Source organism: Typha latifolia, chromosome 13 (genome assembly GCF_019914945.1).
Source record: "Typha latifolia isolate L0001 chromosome 13, TyphaL0001v2, whole genome shotgun sequence".
NCBI classification, from domain to species: domain Eukaryota; kingdom Viridiplantae; phylum Streptophyta; class Magnoliopsida; order Poales; family Typhaceae; genus Typha; species Typha latifolia.
Window position 1 is genome coordinate 6,146,520 of NC_133098.1, and position 21,962 is coordinate 6,168,481.

Consider the following 21,962-nt stretch of genomic DNA (forward strand, 5'->3'; position numbering starts at 1 on the left):
CATATTGGAAACGAAAATCACTTGTGGAGCTGGGATGTTGCAACAATAGATTTAGTGCTGGAACAAAACGATCTTGCTAGAGAAAGCAGAAAGCGGGATGGTCGAGCTCTTCTACTTGGCTCATCCTAGGTTGTTTGTTAATCGGAAAAGATGGCCTTTGTTGCCTCTTCTTGCTTGAAAAGGGGGGAGAGGGGTGCTCTTGCAACTGAGACCATATATAAAAGAGTGATGCTAAATCCTTCTTGGAGGAGAGGGATGTTGAGATTTATACAGAGAGTCTTACTATGAAGTGATCGATTAATGATATTGTCCTACCAAGGGGTAAAGTAGTAATTTGTGCTGTTATTAAATTGACCTAATTTGAATGTATGAAGTAAAGTGAGAGAAATAAGAATTAGTACATCATAATAAGCTTAAGTAGTTATTTAGTTGCTATAGTAGAATAAGGAGACTTATTTTATAAGAAGCCAATTCTTATTCCACAGTAGAACGAAGGCCAAATTACATACTACTTCTATAGTTATTTTAACCCAACAAAACAGGATGGAATGACACTTTTTAATGAATATATTTTTATTTTTAAAACATAATTTTTATAATACTAAAATTGCCCATGACACTTTACTAATTTGGTTTCATATCTTTTCACCCTATCATTTCTTTTTTAAATAATCCATTGAAAAAGAAAAAGAATCTACGGGAATATACTTGATTTTGACTGAGATTGTTATTTTGAAAAATAGAACGATTGGGAAGAAGAGCTTAGAGAAAGGTTTGGGAGGGATTTCTCTCGTGAATGCGAGAAGCATAGTAGAAAAGCATAGTTGAGGAGTGAATAGGAAGAGTACTTGCAAAAGAAAGGTTAGGGAGGAATTTTTTTTAAAAAATTTATGTGACGAAAATTAGCAATAGATAAATAAAAATAACTTAAAAAAAGAGGGAGTGAAATAAAATTTTTCCCTAAAGTTTCATATTATTAACCTGAGCTTTATATCCAACTGGTTAGAGATATGCAATTTGTACTGCAATATTTGAATCTAAACGCTCTTTCTTCTGCTCGGTGGAGCGATGTCAAAGCAGCGGAGATTTCAATACTCCGAGTAAACGATTGTCCGAAGTGGAGGAAGCCGCCCTTGGCCGGCAGCATCTTGTTTCCATTCCTTCATCTCCCCCACTCTTCTTCGATGTCTCCATCTCCATCTCCATCTCCATCTCCCTCCCCCTCCTTCCTCCCACGCAAACCTACTTCCGCCGTCCGATCCGATCATGGCTGCCGCCCAAGCGAAGCCGTCCTTCCATTCCCCACCTGGCGGCCTCGAGAAGCTAAAGCTCGAGCACGGCTACGTGCCGGGCGAAAGCGTGAGAGAGAAGGAGAAGGAGAAGGAGAGGTTTCACAAGGAGGAGGAGGAGGAGGAGGAGAGGGAGGGGTCGAAGAAGAAGAACATGCCTTTGCCTCCTCGAGACGTGGATGAGTTGGTGGACGGATGGCCTCGGTGGTTGTTGGCGAACGTGTCCAGGAAGGCTCTTGATGGATTGGTTCCCAAGAGTGCCGATTCGTATGATAAGCTCGATAAAGTATTGTACTCCTCTTTCCTGGGAATTAAAAATTATCTTCTTTTTGAACTTTTTGATTTGTTTTGGTGTTCTGAATGTTCACTTGATTGCTAATGATAGATACCATTTCAACTTTAGTGAATTTTAGTAATTTTAATTTGTTTTTTTTAATGTTTCATTCATGTCCAGTGTTTACTTGAACCAATTGCCTGGTTTTTAAATTCCATTTCTTTACATTTTTCTACTGAACACTCTTTTAATCAAGTTTTACAAGTGTATGCATCCAACATGCTTTAATTCAACCTTTTTCAAATGTAAGAGCCGTAGTTGGGTTTATTAATTCTGTTCAGCTGTTGCTGTAGGTGACCAGATCGGTGTCATTTTGATTTGTGTCACTTCGTTCTTATTGAATCCTTTTCTGTATATTCTTTTGGTTGTTTTTTCTTGTATATTCCCATTCATGCACATCTCTCTACTTTCCTGAGTTCCTGTTACTTCTTTATCAGGTGGATATCTCGGAAATTTATTTGATCATGTCTCTTTCAACTAATGGTGGTGCCAAACAGTTGTCCCCCGTGAAATTTGACCTTAATTTAAACATATTAGGGTGGTTTAGTTCTTATGTATGTATATATATATATAAGATAAATTAGCTATTAGAGGAAAATAATTAGAGAAACAACAAAAGAAATTAGAGAAAGAAGGAAAAAAAAGGCTAAAGAAAAACCAATGGTTCTCTTAAAAAATTTAAATTTAAATTCCTATTTGTAACTTAGAAATCTTTCATGAGTTTTGGACCAAAACCCTCTATTTTGAAATTTAATTTAACTATACAATATAGCTGCCCCATCTAGACTGAAATTCTGGCTCTGCCATTGCTTTTTTCAACTGTATTTTATGTGTCAGGATTTATCTAGTTGCTTGTCAAAGCTTGCTATCTTGACTCTTCATCTAAAATCCATGGGAGGCTAATTATATTTGTTTGTGTGATTGTATCAGCCCATTTATTGATAGAATTGTAATTTGTAAAACGCCTGCTAAACTAAGTTAGGTTTAACAGATGACAACCTCTTTCCTAGATGACATGACCAGATATATGGAGCAAATTAATCTTTCTCTTTTTGTATCTTTTGGTTAAGTTGACATCCAGAGTCAAGCTTAGTTGATCTGGAAAATATACATTACAATGCATACTCAACTTAGATTTGTCCTCCATCAGCCATCTAGTTATGGTGATAAAAACTTGTGTATAGTTATGGTGAGATTCAGGAAACACCATAGAGGTCCTTACTCCTAGGAAAGACTTTTTGCATTCAACCTATATTGGTTCCTCGAACCTTTTTGGGCAATATAAGCATTGTTGATCTATCTAGTTTATCGTTGCAACAGATATTGATGTTTGTTCTTTATTTTATTTCTGTGGACAGATATTAAAATTGTTATAGAATGGAACAAGATTTTCATACATAGTTCGAACTTTGGATTTTCAGTTTTGGTTTCATTACAGAACGAAAATTTTGGTTGGTTTCAGTTGCAGTTTCGTTGTGTCGGTTTTAGAGTTCTTTTGATAAATAATATCTTTATCTTAATTTCCAATGCATTGGACAAGATTATAAGCAATGAGGTTGAAATTGTTAGGTGCAAGTTAGATTCAAGTCAAAAGTAGCTTAGAATCTAAAACATAATTTAAAAGAATTATTATTAGGGATGTTTCGGTCTGATAATAGTTTTAGGGGCAGTTTTGGATTGGATAGGACCAAAATGCAAAACATTTCAATGAAACTTTAAACTATGCTTTCAAATGATATGCATTTCCAGCAATTATACCACTCTGCCTTTTCTTTATTTCATTATTCTCTTTTAATTTCTTTCTTCGTGTAATCATCATTATATATACCACTATCAATGTTGTTGTTATTGTAGTTCTTGTGACTCTTATTACTGTTAATATTATGAGGATAGTCTGTAGCTGCTGCAGCTTCTGCTAGTGATGCTCATATTTATCATGAATGTTTTCCTACTGCAGCTGCCTTTATGAGAAACTCAGTATGGTCTTGTTGGTTTAGGTCGGACAGGGGACATACAGCAATGTCTATAAAGCAAGAGATCGTGATACTGGAAAAATTGTTGCTCTGAAAAAGGTTCGCTTTGACACCTCAGAACCAGAGAGTGTGGAATTTATGGCAAGAGAAATTATGATACTGCAGAAGCTGGATCATCCCAATGTCATCAAACTTGAAGGTCTTGCAACATCAAGAATGCACTACAGCATTTACTTGGTCTTTAACTTTATGCAGTCTGATCTGGCAAGAGTGATATCTCGTCCTGATGAGAGACTTACAGAACCTCAGGTCTTTATACTAACTTGATTAAAATATAATGGTACCATAAGAAGTGAGAAAAACCTTTTCTTTTTCTGCCCTCAATAGTTTATTGATCATCAAACTTTTGATTTCTTTGCATAGCATGTCCTGACACTGTACTTCACTATATCCTTCATTATCTATTCTAATTGTCTACAACTTTAGCATATAGTTCTTAATTGTGCCGTAGAATTATTAGTTGGTTGAAGTCTCTGATCAGTTATAATTTCTACAGGTTAAGTGTTTTATGCAGCAGTTATTATCTGGTCTTCAGCATTGCCATGAGCGTGGGATCTTACACAGGGATATTAAGGGTTCGAACTTATTAATAGATAACTATGGAGTGCTGAAGATTGCTGACTTTGGACTTGCTAACTTCTTTAACTTAGAGGAGAAACGTCCACTTACAAGTAGAGTGGTCACACTCTGGTACAGAGCACCTGAACTGCTGCTAGGAACCACAGACTATGGAGTTGGTATTGATCTATGGAGTGCAGGTTGCCTTCTTGCTGAAATGTTTGCTGGAAGGCCAATTTTTCCTGGTAGGACTGAGGTGAGACACTATCTTGACTCAGCAAGCAACATTAACCAATAATAGGCACACAGCATAAAGCTTATTTGAGCCATTCTGTAGATCAGCCCTTCCCTTAGGCCTCAATCACTTTGAGATTAAGGAAACATTTAGAATAGCTATTCTAGATTCTTATTCCTAAAATTGTACATCTAATCTAAAGTAGGGTATTATAATGTTTATTTATAATCTAATTAAATGGTATAATAACAGGCTGCCCAGACATGGCCTAGAATCCAAGTGAAACGATATTCCATAGCTAAAGAGGGAAGGAATCATTTGCACACCGGGGGTGGGTGTTTGCAAGTGTGGATTGATTAGTTAATGGGATGGAGAGAGGGAGAGGAGCCACATACTTTCGAAGCTGCTCTGCCATCACATAAATGATGGTCCTGCCATTATCCAAAGATAACATGCCAATTGGCATTGGGCATGTCAGACAACATGACAGGCCATGTATTTAAGATTTCCGTTCGTACATTTCCTACATTTCATATGAGAATACTTGATTTCATTATGGCTTCTTGGATCTCTCTTATCTTAAACATTTAAATAGTTTTCAGCATGAGCGGTAGCAATATTGGAAAATAAGCATAGATCGCGGTACCATCCAACCTTGATTGCAACCCAAGACGTAGTATGACAGAGAGAGCTCTCTTTCGCTTCTTTCTCTTTCTCTTTCTCTTTTTTTCTTTCTCTCCCAAGCCATCCGATGTAGTTTCGTCCTCTATTGACATTCGACGAGCTACTCTGACAAAGATTCGACTCCCTCAACCTCCAGCTTGCTTGAGTATGTTTTTCTTTCTATGTTCTATTTTTTTTTTCTTTCTTCTCTCTTTTTATTTGACTCCTCCCCTCGCTTTCTCTCTCTCTAGCTTCATTCTCTCTCTTTCTTCTGCTCTATTATCTTCCTCCCTCCTTGTCTCGATCTCTATCTCTGAGGCTGTTACTACAACAATCCTTTTGATACGATTCGGACTTCACCGACGTCGTCTCGAGCATGGGTTCACTTTAGGAGTGTTTTTATTTCATGTTTTAGTGTTTAATTTCCATTAAAATAAGTTTTCTGTAAGTCGCGTTCGAACGCGGGTGGAGTGAGTTCGAACGCGGTTTGTGAACGGGGTTGTGAACGTGGAGAAGAGAATGTACTGTGCGTTCGAATGCACCGTGAACGCCGCATCGCGTTCGCAAATACCGACAGCGCGTTCGATCACGCGTTCGAATGCCCGCATCGCGTTCGCAAATCCGGAAGAGCTAATTCGGTGCGTTCGAACGCGGTCGGGCGAGTTCGAACGCGGTCGGCGAAAATTGTGTTTTAGGGTTAATGTGAGTTGTTGGTTAGCCTATAAAAGGATGTATAGGGCAACCAAAATCAGGATTGATTATTGAGATTGAGTTTTGCCTTGCCTCCTTCATCTTCTTCGCTCCCGTTCTCTCAATCCCCGGCGACGCCGCTTCTAACCTCCCTCGTCCGGCTAATCACCCTAGTCCCTTAGGGGTGGCCCTCTTCTCCCTCTTCGTCCAATCTATCCAACACTTGCCCTAATCCTTCCATCAACCACAACCGTTCCACCATCACTTTTCACTGGTGCCACCACATTAACGCCGGTCCACCACCATCCACCATTACCCAGGATCTCGTGCCTACATCCACGAATCCAAAACAGAGCATCCTGACGTTCGTCCACTAAACGAACGATATCTCGAGATCCCCAACTCCGATTCGCCTATAACTAGATTTGTTGGAAAGCTCTTTTACGAGGCTACAACATATCAAAATCTCACGTCGATCCGACGACAGCATATTTTGGGATCTAATTTCAAAGTTCCGTGCCAGATCGTAACAAGCTGGTATCAGAGCCTTAGCCCCAAAGAGAAGATCGTATCAATCTGGTATCAGAGCCTTAGCCCCAAAGAGAAGATCGTATCACCTTTTGCTACAGTAACATAGAGCGAGAGAGAGAGAGAAAGGAGAAAGAGAGAGGAAAGGCTAGAAGGAGAATAAAGAGAAAGTGTGATTGAGAGAAAGAAAGAAAAAGATATAGGATAGAGACATGGCAGTAGGGAGTGTGAGAAAGAATTATTTTATTTGTGTGAGAGAGTGAGAATTAATGGGAGAGATTGAGAGAGTAGTACTTTTAAATTTTTTGATTTTATATGAAAATTATTTATATTTATCTATTATTAATTTCTAAAATTTAGAATTCTGTATTTTAAAATTTTTATGTAATTAAAAAATAGTCCGATATTAAAATCTAATATTGGCAGCCAAAATAGCCGATATGACCGATACAATCAATACATAATTGATCCCAATATTTTGAACCTTAAAAATAGGAAGTAGTTTGCCTCATAGTTGCACCTGTTTCTTTACCGAGTCATTGCTACTAGCTCGTCCTTTTTAATTCATGGGTGAATATGGCTGTAAAGATTGCTCATATTGTTGTCCTAAGATTCTATTCAGGAAAATCTTATATGTATTGTCTGATTATCATTTATGTCTTATTTGCTTATAGGCACATGCCTCTGTTGTACCTTTTTCATGTGTAAGTCTTTGTAGGACATTGTTTGGTGCAAGTTACATAAAGCACACAATGAGGTTGTCAATTTGACTTTGAGGAACATAAATATATTTAGAAATAAATAATTGCTCCTTTGGTACTCATTGAAGTATTTTTCATTTCTTTATTCGTATAAGTTTCTGCTCCAAAAGTAACTAGCATGCAAGTAACTGAGACAAATGTTGGACACATACTTGGTTTGTCATAGTGGCTAGCTCTTAAGTGACTTGGAGCAAGTTGAGCATATCCACAGAACCTAATTTTTCCTGTTCAAGCTTAGCTCCTATATGAGCTAGTATTCTGGGATGTGTTCTTGTTCTACAGCCAGAGAATGTTAAACCCAGGGTTGTGGTCCTTGAATCCTAGCAGTTTAGTAACTGATTGGTTCAATTGCAGGAAGTAGTTACTTATGACTAATTGTCATGCTTGATATACTGATTGAACAACAATGAATGCATCCAAGTGCTCTAGATTTGGTTTAGAATAGTACTTCATCTACTTTTACTCTAACTCATAATTTTTTGTCTTCAGATTGAGCAACTCCACAAAATTTTTAAGCTTTGTGGATCCCCACCTGAAGATTATTGGTGGAAACTAAAATTGTCTGCTAGCTTCCGACCTCCACAACCTTACAAGCCAACTCTTCTGGAAACTTTTAAACATTTTCCTTCTTCCTCACTGGGTTTGCTGACCATGCTTCTTGCTCTAGAACCCCCGAGCCGTGGTACAGCAGATTCTGCCTTGCAAAATGAAGTAGGTTATGCTTCCTTAACATGAACTCATTAAGTATCATAAGTTTTATCTCATAACTTTAGAAGGAAGTAAAAATGCACTATTGAATTCTTTTCTTTGAAATCATTATATTGAGAACATGACTTTCCATAGTTAAGACTCTGAGTTCTGTTCTACTACTTCCTGTAATTACTATAATTGAAACAGTTTTCTTGTTTTGAATCTCAAACTGATGAACTGGTCTCCTAGAGGATTCAGAATATGAATTACACACAGAGTTAGCTTGGTAAAACAGGTTGTAGACCATATATATTGAAGACATTGACCATTGACCATGATATGATTTTATCTGAACAATTAAAACAGAATATGAACTGATTTGGTTCTTGCATTAATCAACTTTATCAAGTGCAATTAATATTCTCACTGTTATCTACCTGATGCATATATCAAATTGCATTTCTAGTAGGAGAGCTTTGAACCCTACAACTCCACTTCCTCTCTCTTCAGTCGGTGATGGTGTCTTCTCTCCTCTTTTATCCCTCTCTCGGGAATGTGGTGGCAAGGCTAGCCTAAGTCATTTTGATTGGCGATTGTGTCTTCATTCCTTCCTCTCCTGGATAAGTGATAGTCTCTCTCCTTCAATCCCTCTTTGATTAGAAATGATGTATTCATTCCCTATCTATATATGCTCTGCTGACGCAAGCTACATTGCGATCTTTAATATAAACTATTTTAATTAATACATTTTTAGTTTTCTCTATCACTAAGTTCACAAAATCAATTCATAAGTAGGGCTGTCAAAATAATGAATCCAGTTTGATAAGGCTCAATTAAGCTTGGCTCGTTCGTAAATAAGCTGATCTTGATTCATTGGATTTTTCAAGCCAAGTTTGAGGTAGGCTTTCTTAAGGTCGGTTAGATGAGGATCGAAATACCAATATATACAGTTTCATATCTGCTCTCATGATCAAGCTTGATTAAATGCAAGCTTGGATTCAAGCTTGATTCAATTATAAAGTTTGACTCTAGTTTGATCCAATTCAAGCTTGAATTAAGCTCGCATGAGGCTTGGCTTTGAAATATGTTTGGATGTTTATCAAATGGCTTGTTTAAGCTTTAGCGCTGCTTGACATGAAATAGGCTTGAAACTAAAAGAGCCATGATTACACACTTATCCTTAAACTTATGTACATCAGCAAGTATATATTTATATGTAGATGAATAAATAAATAGATAAATGTATATATATAGCTGACAACACGAGTTGTGCTGACAAGCAAGTACATGCTGGCCAACAAAAGCCATGCATGATGTTCTAGAGCCCTACAGGTGTGGGGGTTCTCTAGAGCTCATAGGGCTTTATAGCCCTCTGCAGTGGTTTGCAGACAACTACAGGGTCTGTAGACCACTGCAAATTAATAGACTAAGGGTTCCGCAGTATCTGTTGTGAAAACTGAAAAGCATCACAAGCAATCTCACAGCGCATATGCTATGGGCGCATAAGTGGGTGCCTATGTGGTCTAGCAGCCTAGCAATAAACATGACAAATTTTATCTACATAGTCTAAGTACATGCCACATAGTATATTTAATAATATAGCAATAATGAACCAGTAAATAGGTAAAAGAAGTTTTATCATTGATGGAGAATTATCTTCATCAAATCATATGTACAAACATGCTTATATTGTAATCATATAATTATCTAAGTAAATAACAATTAAATATTTTTGGCAAATAAAATTAGTTTAAGACCACTGACGAATAATAATCACCCTGAAACTTAAAATAATAGACATATCGAGAATGCAATATATAATTATCATATATATTTGGCAAATACATATGTAGCAAATAGGCAGTCCATATGCGAGTTCATATGTATATATGGTTTGCCGCATGATCCATATGCAATTTAACCACATATGACGACTATATAATGCATATGCGGGGTGGTTTACCTACTGCAAACTCCTATTGCGGGTGCATTTTAAAACTATGATAGTATTGTACGATGGTTTGCAGCAAGGTTCGAAAAATCGGGATTAGGATCAACCTCTCGAAAAAACAATATGTCTCGATTAGATCAGTTGTATTGGCCGCTCGGATTGGATCAAGCTTGTTTGCAGCAATGTTCGAAAAATGCAAGAAAGTTTCTAAAATTAAAAAAAAGTTAAAAAAATTAGAAAATAATAATTAACCACATATGAAGCTTAAAAACTAAAAAAAGTACTAACTTAAAACCATGGATGGCCGTGCCGGTCGGCACGCCTAGTGCTAACTGGCACTTGCCATGTTAGTGGTGGCACGACACTTGGCACGGGGTGTGGTAGTGGCACACCCTTGTGCCGACTTGTGTCGCCCGACACGCGTGTCGTGCCGATCTAGCATAGTTGCGTGCCGTCCGACACAGTGGCGTGCTAGTCATTGTGCCATGTGGAGCTATTTTAAATTTTTTTAAAATTTTATCAATCATTATCAAATCAATTGATCAATTTATCATTTAGAAGGCTTAGATAAAATGAATGATAATGAGACTAGAGATGATAATCAATGATGGTGATGGTGATGGTGATGGTAACGACAAGACTCAGTCTGGTGGCGGTGATGATGAAGATGAGACATACGTCCCTGTTACACAACCTTCTCAAAGAGGTATTATTTTTAGCAAGAATCTGAGTCTATAGGTAGTAAGACATAAGGAGAGGTGCACCCACAGGATGATATGAGTTCATCATTATTACTATCATATCAATCATACCCACCAGAGTTCAGAATACCTTATTATACTCCATATCCACAATCTGCATATGCTTATGATATTTCTATGCCCGTGCTGACCATTCCTGTGTATATTCAATATCCATATCATATCATAAGAGAATTACAAAATTCTTATTTGTATGAAAATTATATGAGACGTTACAACGAGCAATACTATCAGTGAATGAGTTTTAAAAAATATTAATAGTATTTAATGCAACATTCTCGCATTATTCTTGTGTCAGCAAAATGAAGTCTTTGATCCTTCTCAGTATGTTCAACTAGATATTAGTGTTAATTGTTAAATAATCAATTAATAGTATGTATTCAATTTTATTATGGAGTATTTAATTATATTCTGGAGTGTTTAATTATTAATATTAATTTTAATGAATGTATTCATTCATATTATGTGTTGAATAATTATGTTTACTTGGTTGTTTTATTTTTAATAAAATAAGTCATTTTCAAAAATAATCTAAAGATAAAGTATTATAATATAGATTTTAATAAATATATATTTAAACCAAAAACTAAAGATTAACATATCGAAGACTCAAAAACATCTATAAATATCTTAACAAGTTTATTAAAGATATTATAAATACGTGCCGGTGGCACACCATGACACGTGCTATTGGCATGGCCATTATTACTTGAAACTACTAAAACGAAGGGGGGAGAGAGAGTGGAAGAAACAAAAAGAAAAAATGAAGAAAAACTCTACCATGGTGAAGGAGAGAGAAAAAAAAACTGAGGTGAAGAAATAAGAGAAGAGAGAGAGAAAGAAAAAAAAATCATATAGCCGAGGTTGTCAGAGTTGGATCCACGTCGGTGAAGTTTGCCAGAGTTGGATTTCTATGTCGGAGAAGCAATAGCTATGGTAGGGAGAGAAAGAGAGAGAAATAGTGAAAGAGAGAAAAAAAGAGAAATAGTGAAAGGATCGGCCAATCCCACTCAATTGATTGAGATCGTGTGTGGATCGGGCTCAGGATCAGCTGATTCTTCGAACCATGGTTTGTAGACTTTGTAGTTCAATGAGACTACAAGGTTTGCAAACCATGGTACTACAAGTACAATTTTAATTGCTTGCCAAGAAGATATATGTTAGGTGGCACCCATTTTGGCGATGCTTGTCACATAAATCTTTTATATATATATATATATGATACGTGATATTTTAATACTTTTGAAGTCATTGAGTATGCAGAGAGAGTGCAAAAAAATCATCCCGAGGATATAAAAAATGAGAGTATTTTTTCTCTCTCCACCTTGGATGATATTCTTTTAATTCCAGACCACAAAAGTTTTAAAATATTTTCTATGTTTTAATGTAAAGTTTGTAGTCCACCTCTTGATATGATTAGGAACAGACTCAATCATCTCGTGTATGGATACAACCTATGGATTTCTTTCATATTTTGATTTCTTAGTTTTCTTGAAGAATAAAAATTTTGGCTGTCGCGTTCGAACACGGGGAAGTCGTGTTCGAATGCCCTGTTCGAACGTCTGCATATGTTCATAAATACAAAGAACGCAATTTACATGTTCGAATGTGGGGAAGTTGCGTTTAAACACTCCATTCGAACGCCTGCATACGTTTACAAATATAGATTACATGATTTGCTTGTTCGAATGCGGGGAAGTCACGTTCGAATACATATAACGTAAATTGCTCGTTTGAATGCGCACAGCGAGAATACATTATTTTTAGGTTTGTCATTTGTTTGTTTTACTTGTTAGGTTAGCCTCTTAATTTGTAGAAGACAATCTTATTGTGGTTACCAATGAATATTGAGTTAACCTTTCTTCTTCGTCTATTCTGAATCTTCCCCCTCCTCGCTCAAACCTTAGTCATGTGCCACTTCGATGCCGGCTACCGTTAGCCTCCGTCGATTATCAGACCCTCCCATCTTCTTGGGATATTGATTACCTTTTCCCCTCTCTTCCTTTATCCAATAGTACCTCGTGCAAACCCTAACTATAACCCACGACCGCTCCATCTCCTCCTTCATCGCCACCCACCGTCATCTTTAACTCCATCGTGACTCTGCCTATTTTCGCCCTAGCTACATTCTAAATCTGCGAAGGGCGTAAATATAAAAAATATAGACCAGTAAGATACGGAGCGAACCCATTTAGTTTCGTAATTTTTATGCTACGGGAGAATATCTGACAAATATTTTCCTCCGACGGCGTGGACTGCTTTCCTACACCTGAACTTGATCGGGTAGTTGAGATCGGGCCATAACACCTCTTTTCACGTGCTCTCTCTCTCTCTCTCTCTTGTATAAGCACTTGTGCACACAGAAAAACACAACCACCCCCCATATACTTCAAACTTAAATACTTACCCGCTGTGTGATCTAGACCAAAATTGCTACTAACAATTAACTGTGGACATAAAATGACTTAAATACTCTATAGAAGTATAGTATAATTGTAGGTGGACGGGTAATTTGGTCATTTGCTATTTCTTCATGGTGAGAAATATTGGCGCCAATGAAACACTGTAAGTTTTGGATAGAAAATCTAACCGTTTGCAATATGGTTTAAACTACAAGGGAGTTGAGTGTTTAAGTTTAATTTATAGGAGTAAGTAAAACTTGAGCTAAACAATAGGGGCGAATTATATTTTGCCCAAAAATAACATAAGTGAGAAGAAGAGCAGAAGTAGATGGACCAAGAAAAATTGAGAAGAAGGGGAAGAAACTTCAGTATGTTGTGGTCATCCAAACTGATCTGTTATTCACTATATGGTGATATGGTCCCTATCAGCATCCAGTAGTTCTTCCTTCTTCACATCAATCTTAATTTTCATACCAAATAGATCTGGGATGTGCAGTCAATGGTGTTTACAGATATGCATCCTCAACCGTGTTTCTTTCCTTTGAATTCTTTATATTCTCATCAGTTCATATATGGATTTTTGAGATTCTGTGGCATGCATCACATTCCTATTCCATTCTATGATGTTTCAGCTTGTTGAATTGCTACAATTTATTCCATCGTTGATGGCTTAATAAGCTGGTTATGATTTGCCAGCTTTCTTCTGTTATATCTTTGGTTCCTACTGATGTTTTAGGGCAAGTTTTATCTCATATTTGAAACTACACTCCTGGATTGCTCTATTAGTTATTGCCTGGTCAATGTTCCAAGTCTGGAGTAGCTACATGTGCTTGTTGGCTATTTTAACGGTTGCATTCTGTGTATAGTTTTTGTCTTAGTGCTGTTGATCCTTCTTAATGGTGGCACGACATTGTGGCTCATCCTGAGACAATGTCTGAAAACCCAAATTGTAGTTATCGTGCCATTGATGCTATCAATCCCTCCCAAGTTATTTCCCTTCTCTGATGCTTTAAAAGTTGATACGCTGTTCTCATGAACTAATGACAACTGATCAACCTTGAGTATAAGGACTAAGGAAAAGGGATGGAATAGAAAAAGAAAAGAAAAGAATTTTATCTCTTATCCAGTTGCAGGCACCAAATATAGTTTTTTTTTTCTTGTTATATGAGTTCCAGGTTGAGTCTAAAAGACCTCAAACCTCTTGTATGATTCTTGCTTGTGAGTTTTATAAATGCTTAAAATTCTATGAAGATATCTTTTCATTTGAACTTTGAAGCACATTAACTAATTTGGTCTTAGAGTTTGCTCTCTTTGGCTAAGTTTTCATCATGTTGTAGTTGTTACTTGATAAAGGATGGCATTGTCAATCATGCTTACTGCAGTACAATTTATTATTTTATTTCCAGTCTTGTCCTTCAAGTTTGGTGACCATATTAATTTCTTATCTATCTTGATGCTTCAACTATTTCTGCTATGCTGATGTACGGTTCCTTGGTTGCAGTTCTTTACCACAAGCCCCTTGGCTTGTGACCTCTCTAGTCTTCCTGTGATATGTAAAGAAGCTAATGATGAATGTACTCGACCACGTGATGGAAGAAAGTAAGTTCATGTTCTCTATCTAAAGTTTAATTCAATGTCTCTCTATTAGATTGTAAACCATGCTTAAGCGTCCACATTCTTCTTATGAAACTTGGAAAGATCACGTAATAATTACATGACAGTTTTTAATGAGAAAATCTAACGGGTAACTAATGGAAGGAACATTTCAGAGGTTTTACTAGTTTAATGGTCAATCTGTCACGAAAGGTAAATAAGGGTTCTATATCTAAGCGGGCAATAGTTCAACAAGTCTAGGTCTAATTATTCCTAAAATATACGTCAAGTTTATTTGAGAGAGACATGCACTAGATCCTAATAATTTGTTGAACTCTTAAATCCCAAAGTCTGATGGTGGCTTATTTGTTTGCTTTCAAAATTTTCATATTTTATCTGTATTGAATAGTATTAGTTCAATGCAGAGGAACTACATAGAACTAGAGGAGGCACATATCAAGCATGTAGACTTCAAGTTCTGATTTTTCAAATAGACAGAGGATGTTACAGGTGATATACACGCCTGTTAGATTTCCATATGATGTAAAACAAGTGATCCACGGAGCATATGAATAGCATATGAGGTGTCCTAAAATAGTCTCAACTGGAAGTTCATTTGAGCATATGTGAAAAGGTTAACATAAACAATAATATTTCTTGATAATTGAAAGGGAAAAAGCTTTACAAAAGTTGTCTAGTCCTTGCAATCAAGTTTGTTCAATTTGCTACTATAATAAAACATCTAGCACAGCATGAATGATACTTGAATTTAAATCATGAAAAGTCAAGACCATGATCAGTGAAGGAATAAAGAGCATTGTCATGACCCAAAAATTAGAATTATGATCGGCCATGTACCTCAATGCATTTGAGATACACGAAGCCTTAACTAATATTTTTCTAAGTCTTAAAATAACGAGAATTTAATTATGAACAGAAAACTCCAATAAATATAATCCAATAATAAAGAAACACTAATGTCATCGATAATGTGTGACAATCAAACTAAAATAACAGATGGTTTAAAATAAAATGTCGAATACGATCGATGGACAAAATAGTAAAATCCTAAGTGGAGGTGGGTTCCTAGTGCATCTCGCTCAGTCGCCATGTAGATCAGCACTTGAAATATTAGAAGAGGAAAACTATGAGCCAACAACTATAGCTCAGTGAGTGGAATCCGCTCAAAAGCCAAATAAATCCGAATTCATAACATAACTTTAATAAGTATAAGTAAAATAAATATAAAATAAGAACCTTATTAAGCTTGCTTATGATAACAATAATAATAACAATACAAGTAATAATAGAGTAAATCATATCTCATAACATTGTTCGTGTCAATATGTTGAATTTCTTTTAATATTTATAATAATGTCATATATCTCAACTTGGGACTGTGCCTGAGGATCCATAGCTCACCTCGATATGCACTTGGGTCTTTTCCTTATAGTTAATCCAGTTATAGTCACTAGGAGGTGCCACTATGTGATAAACTCACATTGTCTTTTTCACTAACCATAGAGAAAGATTAAAGTCACCTCAAGGAGATTGCTAATCTAGCCTATAACTGTTCTCTAAGCACGTCAGAGTTACCTAAACAGATCATATACTGATCAGGTATAGATCTATTCCCTGGTCTGTTCTCTAATTGTACAGAGTCACCTAAACGGATCATATGCTGATCAGGAATAGGTCTGTCCTCTGGATTTCAAGGTAGTCTTGAGTCACCATAGGGAGGTGCACAAAGAATATTTAGCCTGTGTTTATTCTCAAAGTCTTACCACATATCAATTATGTTTTTCCACTAATATTATCGATCATATAAATGACTATATGCACTAAGTATAGCAATGTAGTGGGTCTTATATTTCGCACACAGAACATAATAATGCACAAAAATATAAGAATGTATTTGCACACTGAATTATATGTGATCTGATAAAAAAACACAAAATACAAGACGAATAAATAAAATAAATACGTACGTGAACCCACTCACATCTGTCTAGGTGAAACGACTGAAATCTGTAGTCCATGGGTTAAGAAAAATCACCACATTTAATAAATAAATAAATAACATATTTTAATTTAACTAATATCATGATTTCTAAATTTTAAAATTAATTAAATTATTTAAATGGGCTTATTTAAGCCCAAATGGTTGGGTTGGGCTGTGGCTAGCCCGCATCTCACCAAAATCCACTTAATAGGTTGGGCTTAAGTCCCAAACTCAATATTATTCATGGGCTGGGTTTGCGGTTGGCTGTAGCCCACCCAATAATCCATTTAAATGGATTGGGCTAAACACCCAATCTCACTAATTTAAAAGGGTCAGGTCGGGTCTTCTTTTGGATCCGAAATTCAAACCCGAACCCAAATAACATAAATGGGTTGGCTCGGGTCAAGACCGAGCCCATCCCTGCTTCAGGGGATCGACAACCAGGAGAGAGAGAGAGAGAGAGAGAGAGAGAGAGAGAGAGAGAGAGAGAGATCGGCGATCACTGCTGCTGGAGGTCCATCGATGATACCCAACGGCTCCTCACCATCACAGCCACATGCTCGAAAAGGGAGGAGGTCAAATCGATCGTTGACGATCGGGGACAACTTCATGGTCGACGGCGATCTGTGCCATGAGGGCTCCAAAGGAAGTACCAACGACACGAGACCGACGACGCGAAGCTTTTGGAGCGGGAGCAGCAGCAGCCCGAAGCCGTCGGCCGGCGAGCTTCGCTGACCCGCAAACGCCCAAATAATTAGGTAATTCTCTTCTAGCCTATTTAATTTTTAATTAACTTTGAGGGGTGGGAGAGCACCCACTGACGAGTCAAGTGGTGGTCTGCAATTGCTCCGGGTTGATCCCACATCGTGACCTCGACGGCAAAGAAGGAAGAAGGAGATGGAGGTGGAGGGAGGGAAGAAGGGCGCGGGGGGCTGTGGTTATTCAGAGAGGATTTTTGGGTTGATTTATAGAGAAGAATCCAAATCCAAAACAGATTTGGATTCTGCCGAAAAACTTGTGGTTGTTCTATCGTGTGCCAGTGAGGGAGAGAGAGAAAGGTGTGCTCCCAAGAGATTTTTATTTTTTTGGTTCTTACAAGCACTTTATGGAAATTTTACCTTAAAGAGAGTTGTAGTATTCTTCTTAGATCCTTCTCAAATTTGAGTCCTGCTCTTGCTGATCATATTTCATGAAGAGTATGGTTGCCAATTTCCATACTGACTAACTGTTTTATGATCACAATCTCATTTCAATGTCAGCCTTATATTTTGTGTGGTCCACTTGCAGTCCTTAAATTAATTTGATGAGGTTAAGGTTACATTATTAACTGGTCTGCACTCAGATATAAAGTAGAATATCTTTCTACTGTGTAACATAAATTATGAATGGGCATAGAAGTCTGCTATTTATGATTCATTTCAATGTTATTGGCTCTTGACCTGGTTCAGTGTCCATTTGGGGTCGTAGGGAATTCTTTTCAAAAGCTAGCCTTGCAGCCAATATTATTTTTCCAAGCAGCTCCAATGCAAAAGCTACTTTAATGCATGGGCTTATAGCCTATGCATAGATCATTATACTAGAAGAATTTCCAATTGTCCATTATCCTTTGGTTGAAGACACTTTCTTCAAAAGGGTTCTTGTTTATACTTCATATATTACTCTAATTTATGTTCAAGTACACGTATAATCAGGCTAATATATAGACTTACCTAACCTAGTTGAACAACGTTCCAATCAGCATGCAGGCCAATTTCATATGTCATATCATATAATCAAATTCCAGAGGATTTCCCTTGGTTAAATGGCTGTATCAATGATTTGTCGATCTTGCTTCCGATTCATTAATGAACTGGAACTGTATGTTCTGATGGTAATATGGTACGTAATATTAACTTATTTAACCTTGGAGAAAGTTTCTGTAGCATAAAGGCTAATTTTGCAGTTACTCAGGAACCTTAACCTAGTCAAGTTATAGGGTTTCCCTTGGTTTGAGGTGGGTTAACCATTTCTTTGTCATGGTTCCAGTTCATTTATTTTCATCAATATGCTTTTGTCATCTTCTTCTTGAGCATGATATGTTGTCTATTAAATTGTCTGTAACTGTACTTATAAAATACGATCCTTTTATTGTGGAATTTAGATTAATTTAAGAGCCCACTTTAGGGTCAAGGAGCACCCACTGTAGCACTTGTCATTCGCTGAGCACCATAAGCCCCTACTAGCTGCCAAGCTTTTCATAACATTGCATAAAGTTTAGTCTATCAACTCCGCTTTGATATTCATAATCCTAGAAGGCACTTTTGCTAAGACAACCAATCTAATTTTCTTACCAATCAATATCTACTATGTGATGTGTTTCTCTTAAGCTTTTGAATGTCAGTTAGACTGGTTTGCCCTTTCTTTTCATTCTAGAAGGCATAATAATTTTGGCATCCAAAATGTAATTAAGAAAGTTCTGCTATCTTGCACTACTTGCAAGATTATTTTATATACAATGACGATACTAATTTCAAGTATTCATGGGCCTATGAATTTTAATGTCTTTTGAGTTCTTTATTAAATAGTACATTATATATCACAAGTTTGATCTCTTCTTATTAACTCAGAGTTCTTGTAGGAGAAAATCTTATAAACTGAAACAGCGTTCTCACAAGCAAAGAGAGGGTGAAAAGGAAAATGAGCAAGCTATGGCAAAACCAAATGCTGATTATGGATCTTCCAAAGAGGTAGAGATTTGCAACAATAATGAAAAATAGAAAATAGAAATGCCAGTAGTCTACAATTTTCCTTTTGGCTGATAATTCACTCCTCAATATAGTTTTTCTTTTACTGAGTCATGTTTATTACAGCCCTTGTGGTCCTGTTTTATGGTTTAATTTGAGTGGCTTTTTTAATTTGTCAAACTATCTATTCATCCTTAACAACATTGTATATATAAATCGACCTATTTATATGCACATTATTATGTACATAAGGGAGAGGATATTTAGGGTTTGACTGCCCTGCCTGTCTGTCTTCTTTGTGCAGTGTTTACAGTTAGAAGGATCAATATCCAATTCTAAACCCGTAGAACTTTTCAAAGTGCCCTTAAAATCTTTTTTCCTGGTCTAGCCTCCATCTCGAGTTATCCAATATAATTACAAGAAAAAAAAATCGCAGGAAATCCTTTGATAACACTGAGTCCCACTTTTCAATGCTATCCCAAACTATTAGTTGTTATTCTGCTATAGGAACTAGCTTTACTATTCCATTTTATTCTTTTTGTAGGAGAAGGCTCCTGATCTGTCAAGACAAAGCCAAGAATTAGATATTGGAACGGCTAGCAGCACTTCTTCCAGCTCGAAGCTAAAAATGTCTGCAGAGAGCCCAAGAGAATCCCCATCACGACGATCATATCTACCTAATGAACAATCAGGAAGAACAAAGGCTCATTTTTCAGCCTCTAAGAACATTAAGAACTTTCTGCCACTTCCTATCTTGGAAGTTGATGCTGGAGGTACTGGAGAGCGTATGAAGGGCATTCACCGCTATGGATTAGAGAAGAGGTCAGTCTCCACATCAGAATTTCGCAGACTGGAAGGAAATGATCTATCCAAGAAGGATGTTTTCGTTTAGGCACATGTTGCTGTTGTTTAAATGTTTAAGTAATGAATTTATTTTGTGAAAAGTGTCTCCTTGCCATTGTAAAGACCAGGATATTACATATAATGTGTGCTTTTTGGTACATGTTTCTTTCACGGCAACCCCTGAATGTTTGAATATCTGCAATTGTCACCCTGAGGTGGGGAGCAGTATTACTGCAAAAAGACCATATTATTCTTTTATGTTTTCATAAAGAGGTTTAAAAATTTGCACCTTTTTATCTGGGATATCTAGAGGTTTACATATTTGCAATTTATTCTTTGTGGAGATTTGACAAATGCAGTGGTCTTTAGTTCCAACAAATTATATGAATTAAGGATCTTGGTATTTTGCACGTGGAGTTCATAAATGTTATCCCTAATTTATATTTGGAGATGAGACTCTTTGACAGGCTAATTTGGGTCTTTTTGGTGATGATTGGGAAGGAGGTAATGAGAGAGATGTTGATGAATAGTTCTGTGGAGGTTGACAAATAGATTTGTAATAAGTTGGTAAGAGGTCTTTTCCTACAGAGGTCTTCTTCCAGAGCCACAACTTGATAGCCACTGGAATGGCTCCTCAGAGTTTTTACTTTTTCCCCCCTTCTTTTTGGAGAAATGTTCTTGGTCCAAGGACAAATATGTCAGATAAAGATAGGTTTCCTGTAACAATATAAGCACCAACAATTTGTATTTGAAAACTAATGACTCAGCTAATGATTTATATTTAACAGTTGTTGAACTAAAAAATGACTTATATTTAAATTTATTTCTAAAACTCAGCAAAATTTTAGAAGATTTTAAATTTCTATATAAATCATTGAATCAATTTGTAATTCGTATTTGAAAGTTGTTCATTAGGTCAGCAATTTTCAGATACACCTAGTCTCAATTAGATGTATATAAAACAAAATTAGGGGCAAACTTAAAATATGTTAGGTTTTTAATTGTTGGCAATTATGTACAAAATATTCTAAGTGTATTTTTACATGTATATGAGCTTTATATAAGTCTAGAAAATATCTGGTTTGAAGAATTGTAAGATTATTGGAGAAAAGCTGTTGAGTTCACATTACATTCACAAACGCGTTCGAACGCGGTGCATTCACAAACGCGTTCGAACGCGGTGCATTCACAAACGCGTTCAAATGTGGGTACTGCGTTCGAATGCTCCCGGGCTGCGTTTGAACGCACCAATAAAGTTTGAAAATCTTGGACTTTCGTGAGTACGGATAAGACTTGGATTTGACTCTATCTTGGAGATCATATATAAGGATTGTGATGCCCTAACTCTAGGGGGGTCGAAGAAGCATTATTGAAGGAAACTTCTTGAGACTATATCGGTTCTTCAACTAACAAGGTTCTACTCATCTACAAAATTTAATTTTTTGTCTTAAAGGCTATCTAGACGAAAGATCAATTTCGTGGGCTACTGAGGTTGGACTTCAATCATGAGAAGCAGTGAATCGTGGGTTCTAGCGAGCAAGACTGAGAGGAACAAAGTCGTTTGGATCGACGGGTTGTTTTGGCGTTCATCTCTGCTTTTGTTCTCAATATTTCTACGGATTTTTACTTAAGCGAACGAGTGATATCATTGCCTAGTATTTAGATACATACTTGTGTCTAGGGGTTTTTTAATTGGTATCAGAGCAGGTCCTCTCACCCTTTGAGAGAGATCAGATAGACATGGATTTTCATAGAGATGGATCATCATCTATTAGACCTCCTATTCTAGATGGATCAAATTATGGATATTGAAAAGCTAGGATGAGGGCTTACTTGAAGTCTATAGATGAACGAGTATGGTTTACCGTTGTGAACAGTTGGAGTCCACCAATGTACATGGTGAATG

At 36.7% G+C, this 21,962-nt stretch overlaps 1 protein-coding gene across 2 annotated transcripts; it reads left to right on the forward strand.

The window, feature by feature from the left end:
- The first annotated feature begins 959 nt into the window (after window positions 1–959).
- On the forward strand, window positions 960–20,361 carry LOC140800457 (probable serine/threonine-protein kinase At1g54610). Of its 2 annotated transcripts, XM_073155262.1 has the most exons (7): window positions 960–1,575; window positions 3,621–3,905; window positions 4,153–4,470; window positions 7,581–7,802; window positions 14,397–14,494; window positions 19,108–19,216; window positions 19,758–20,361. In XM_073155262.1, the coding sequence occupies exons 1-7, from the start codon at window positions 1,267–1,269 to the stop codon at window positions 20,103–20,105; spliced, it is 1,689 nt and encodes a 562-aa protein (XP_073011363.1). In that variant the 5' UTR covers window positions 960–1,266; the 3' UTR covers window positions 20,106–20,361. The 2 variants fall into 2 exon arrangements, with proteins under 2 accessions (XP_073011363.1, XP_073011364.1); XM_073155263.1 differs by lacking the exon at window positions 7,581–7,802.
- The last annotated feature ends 1,601 nt before the right edge of the window (window positions 20,362–21,962 follow it).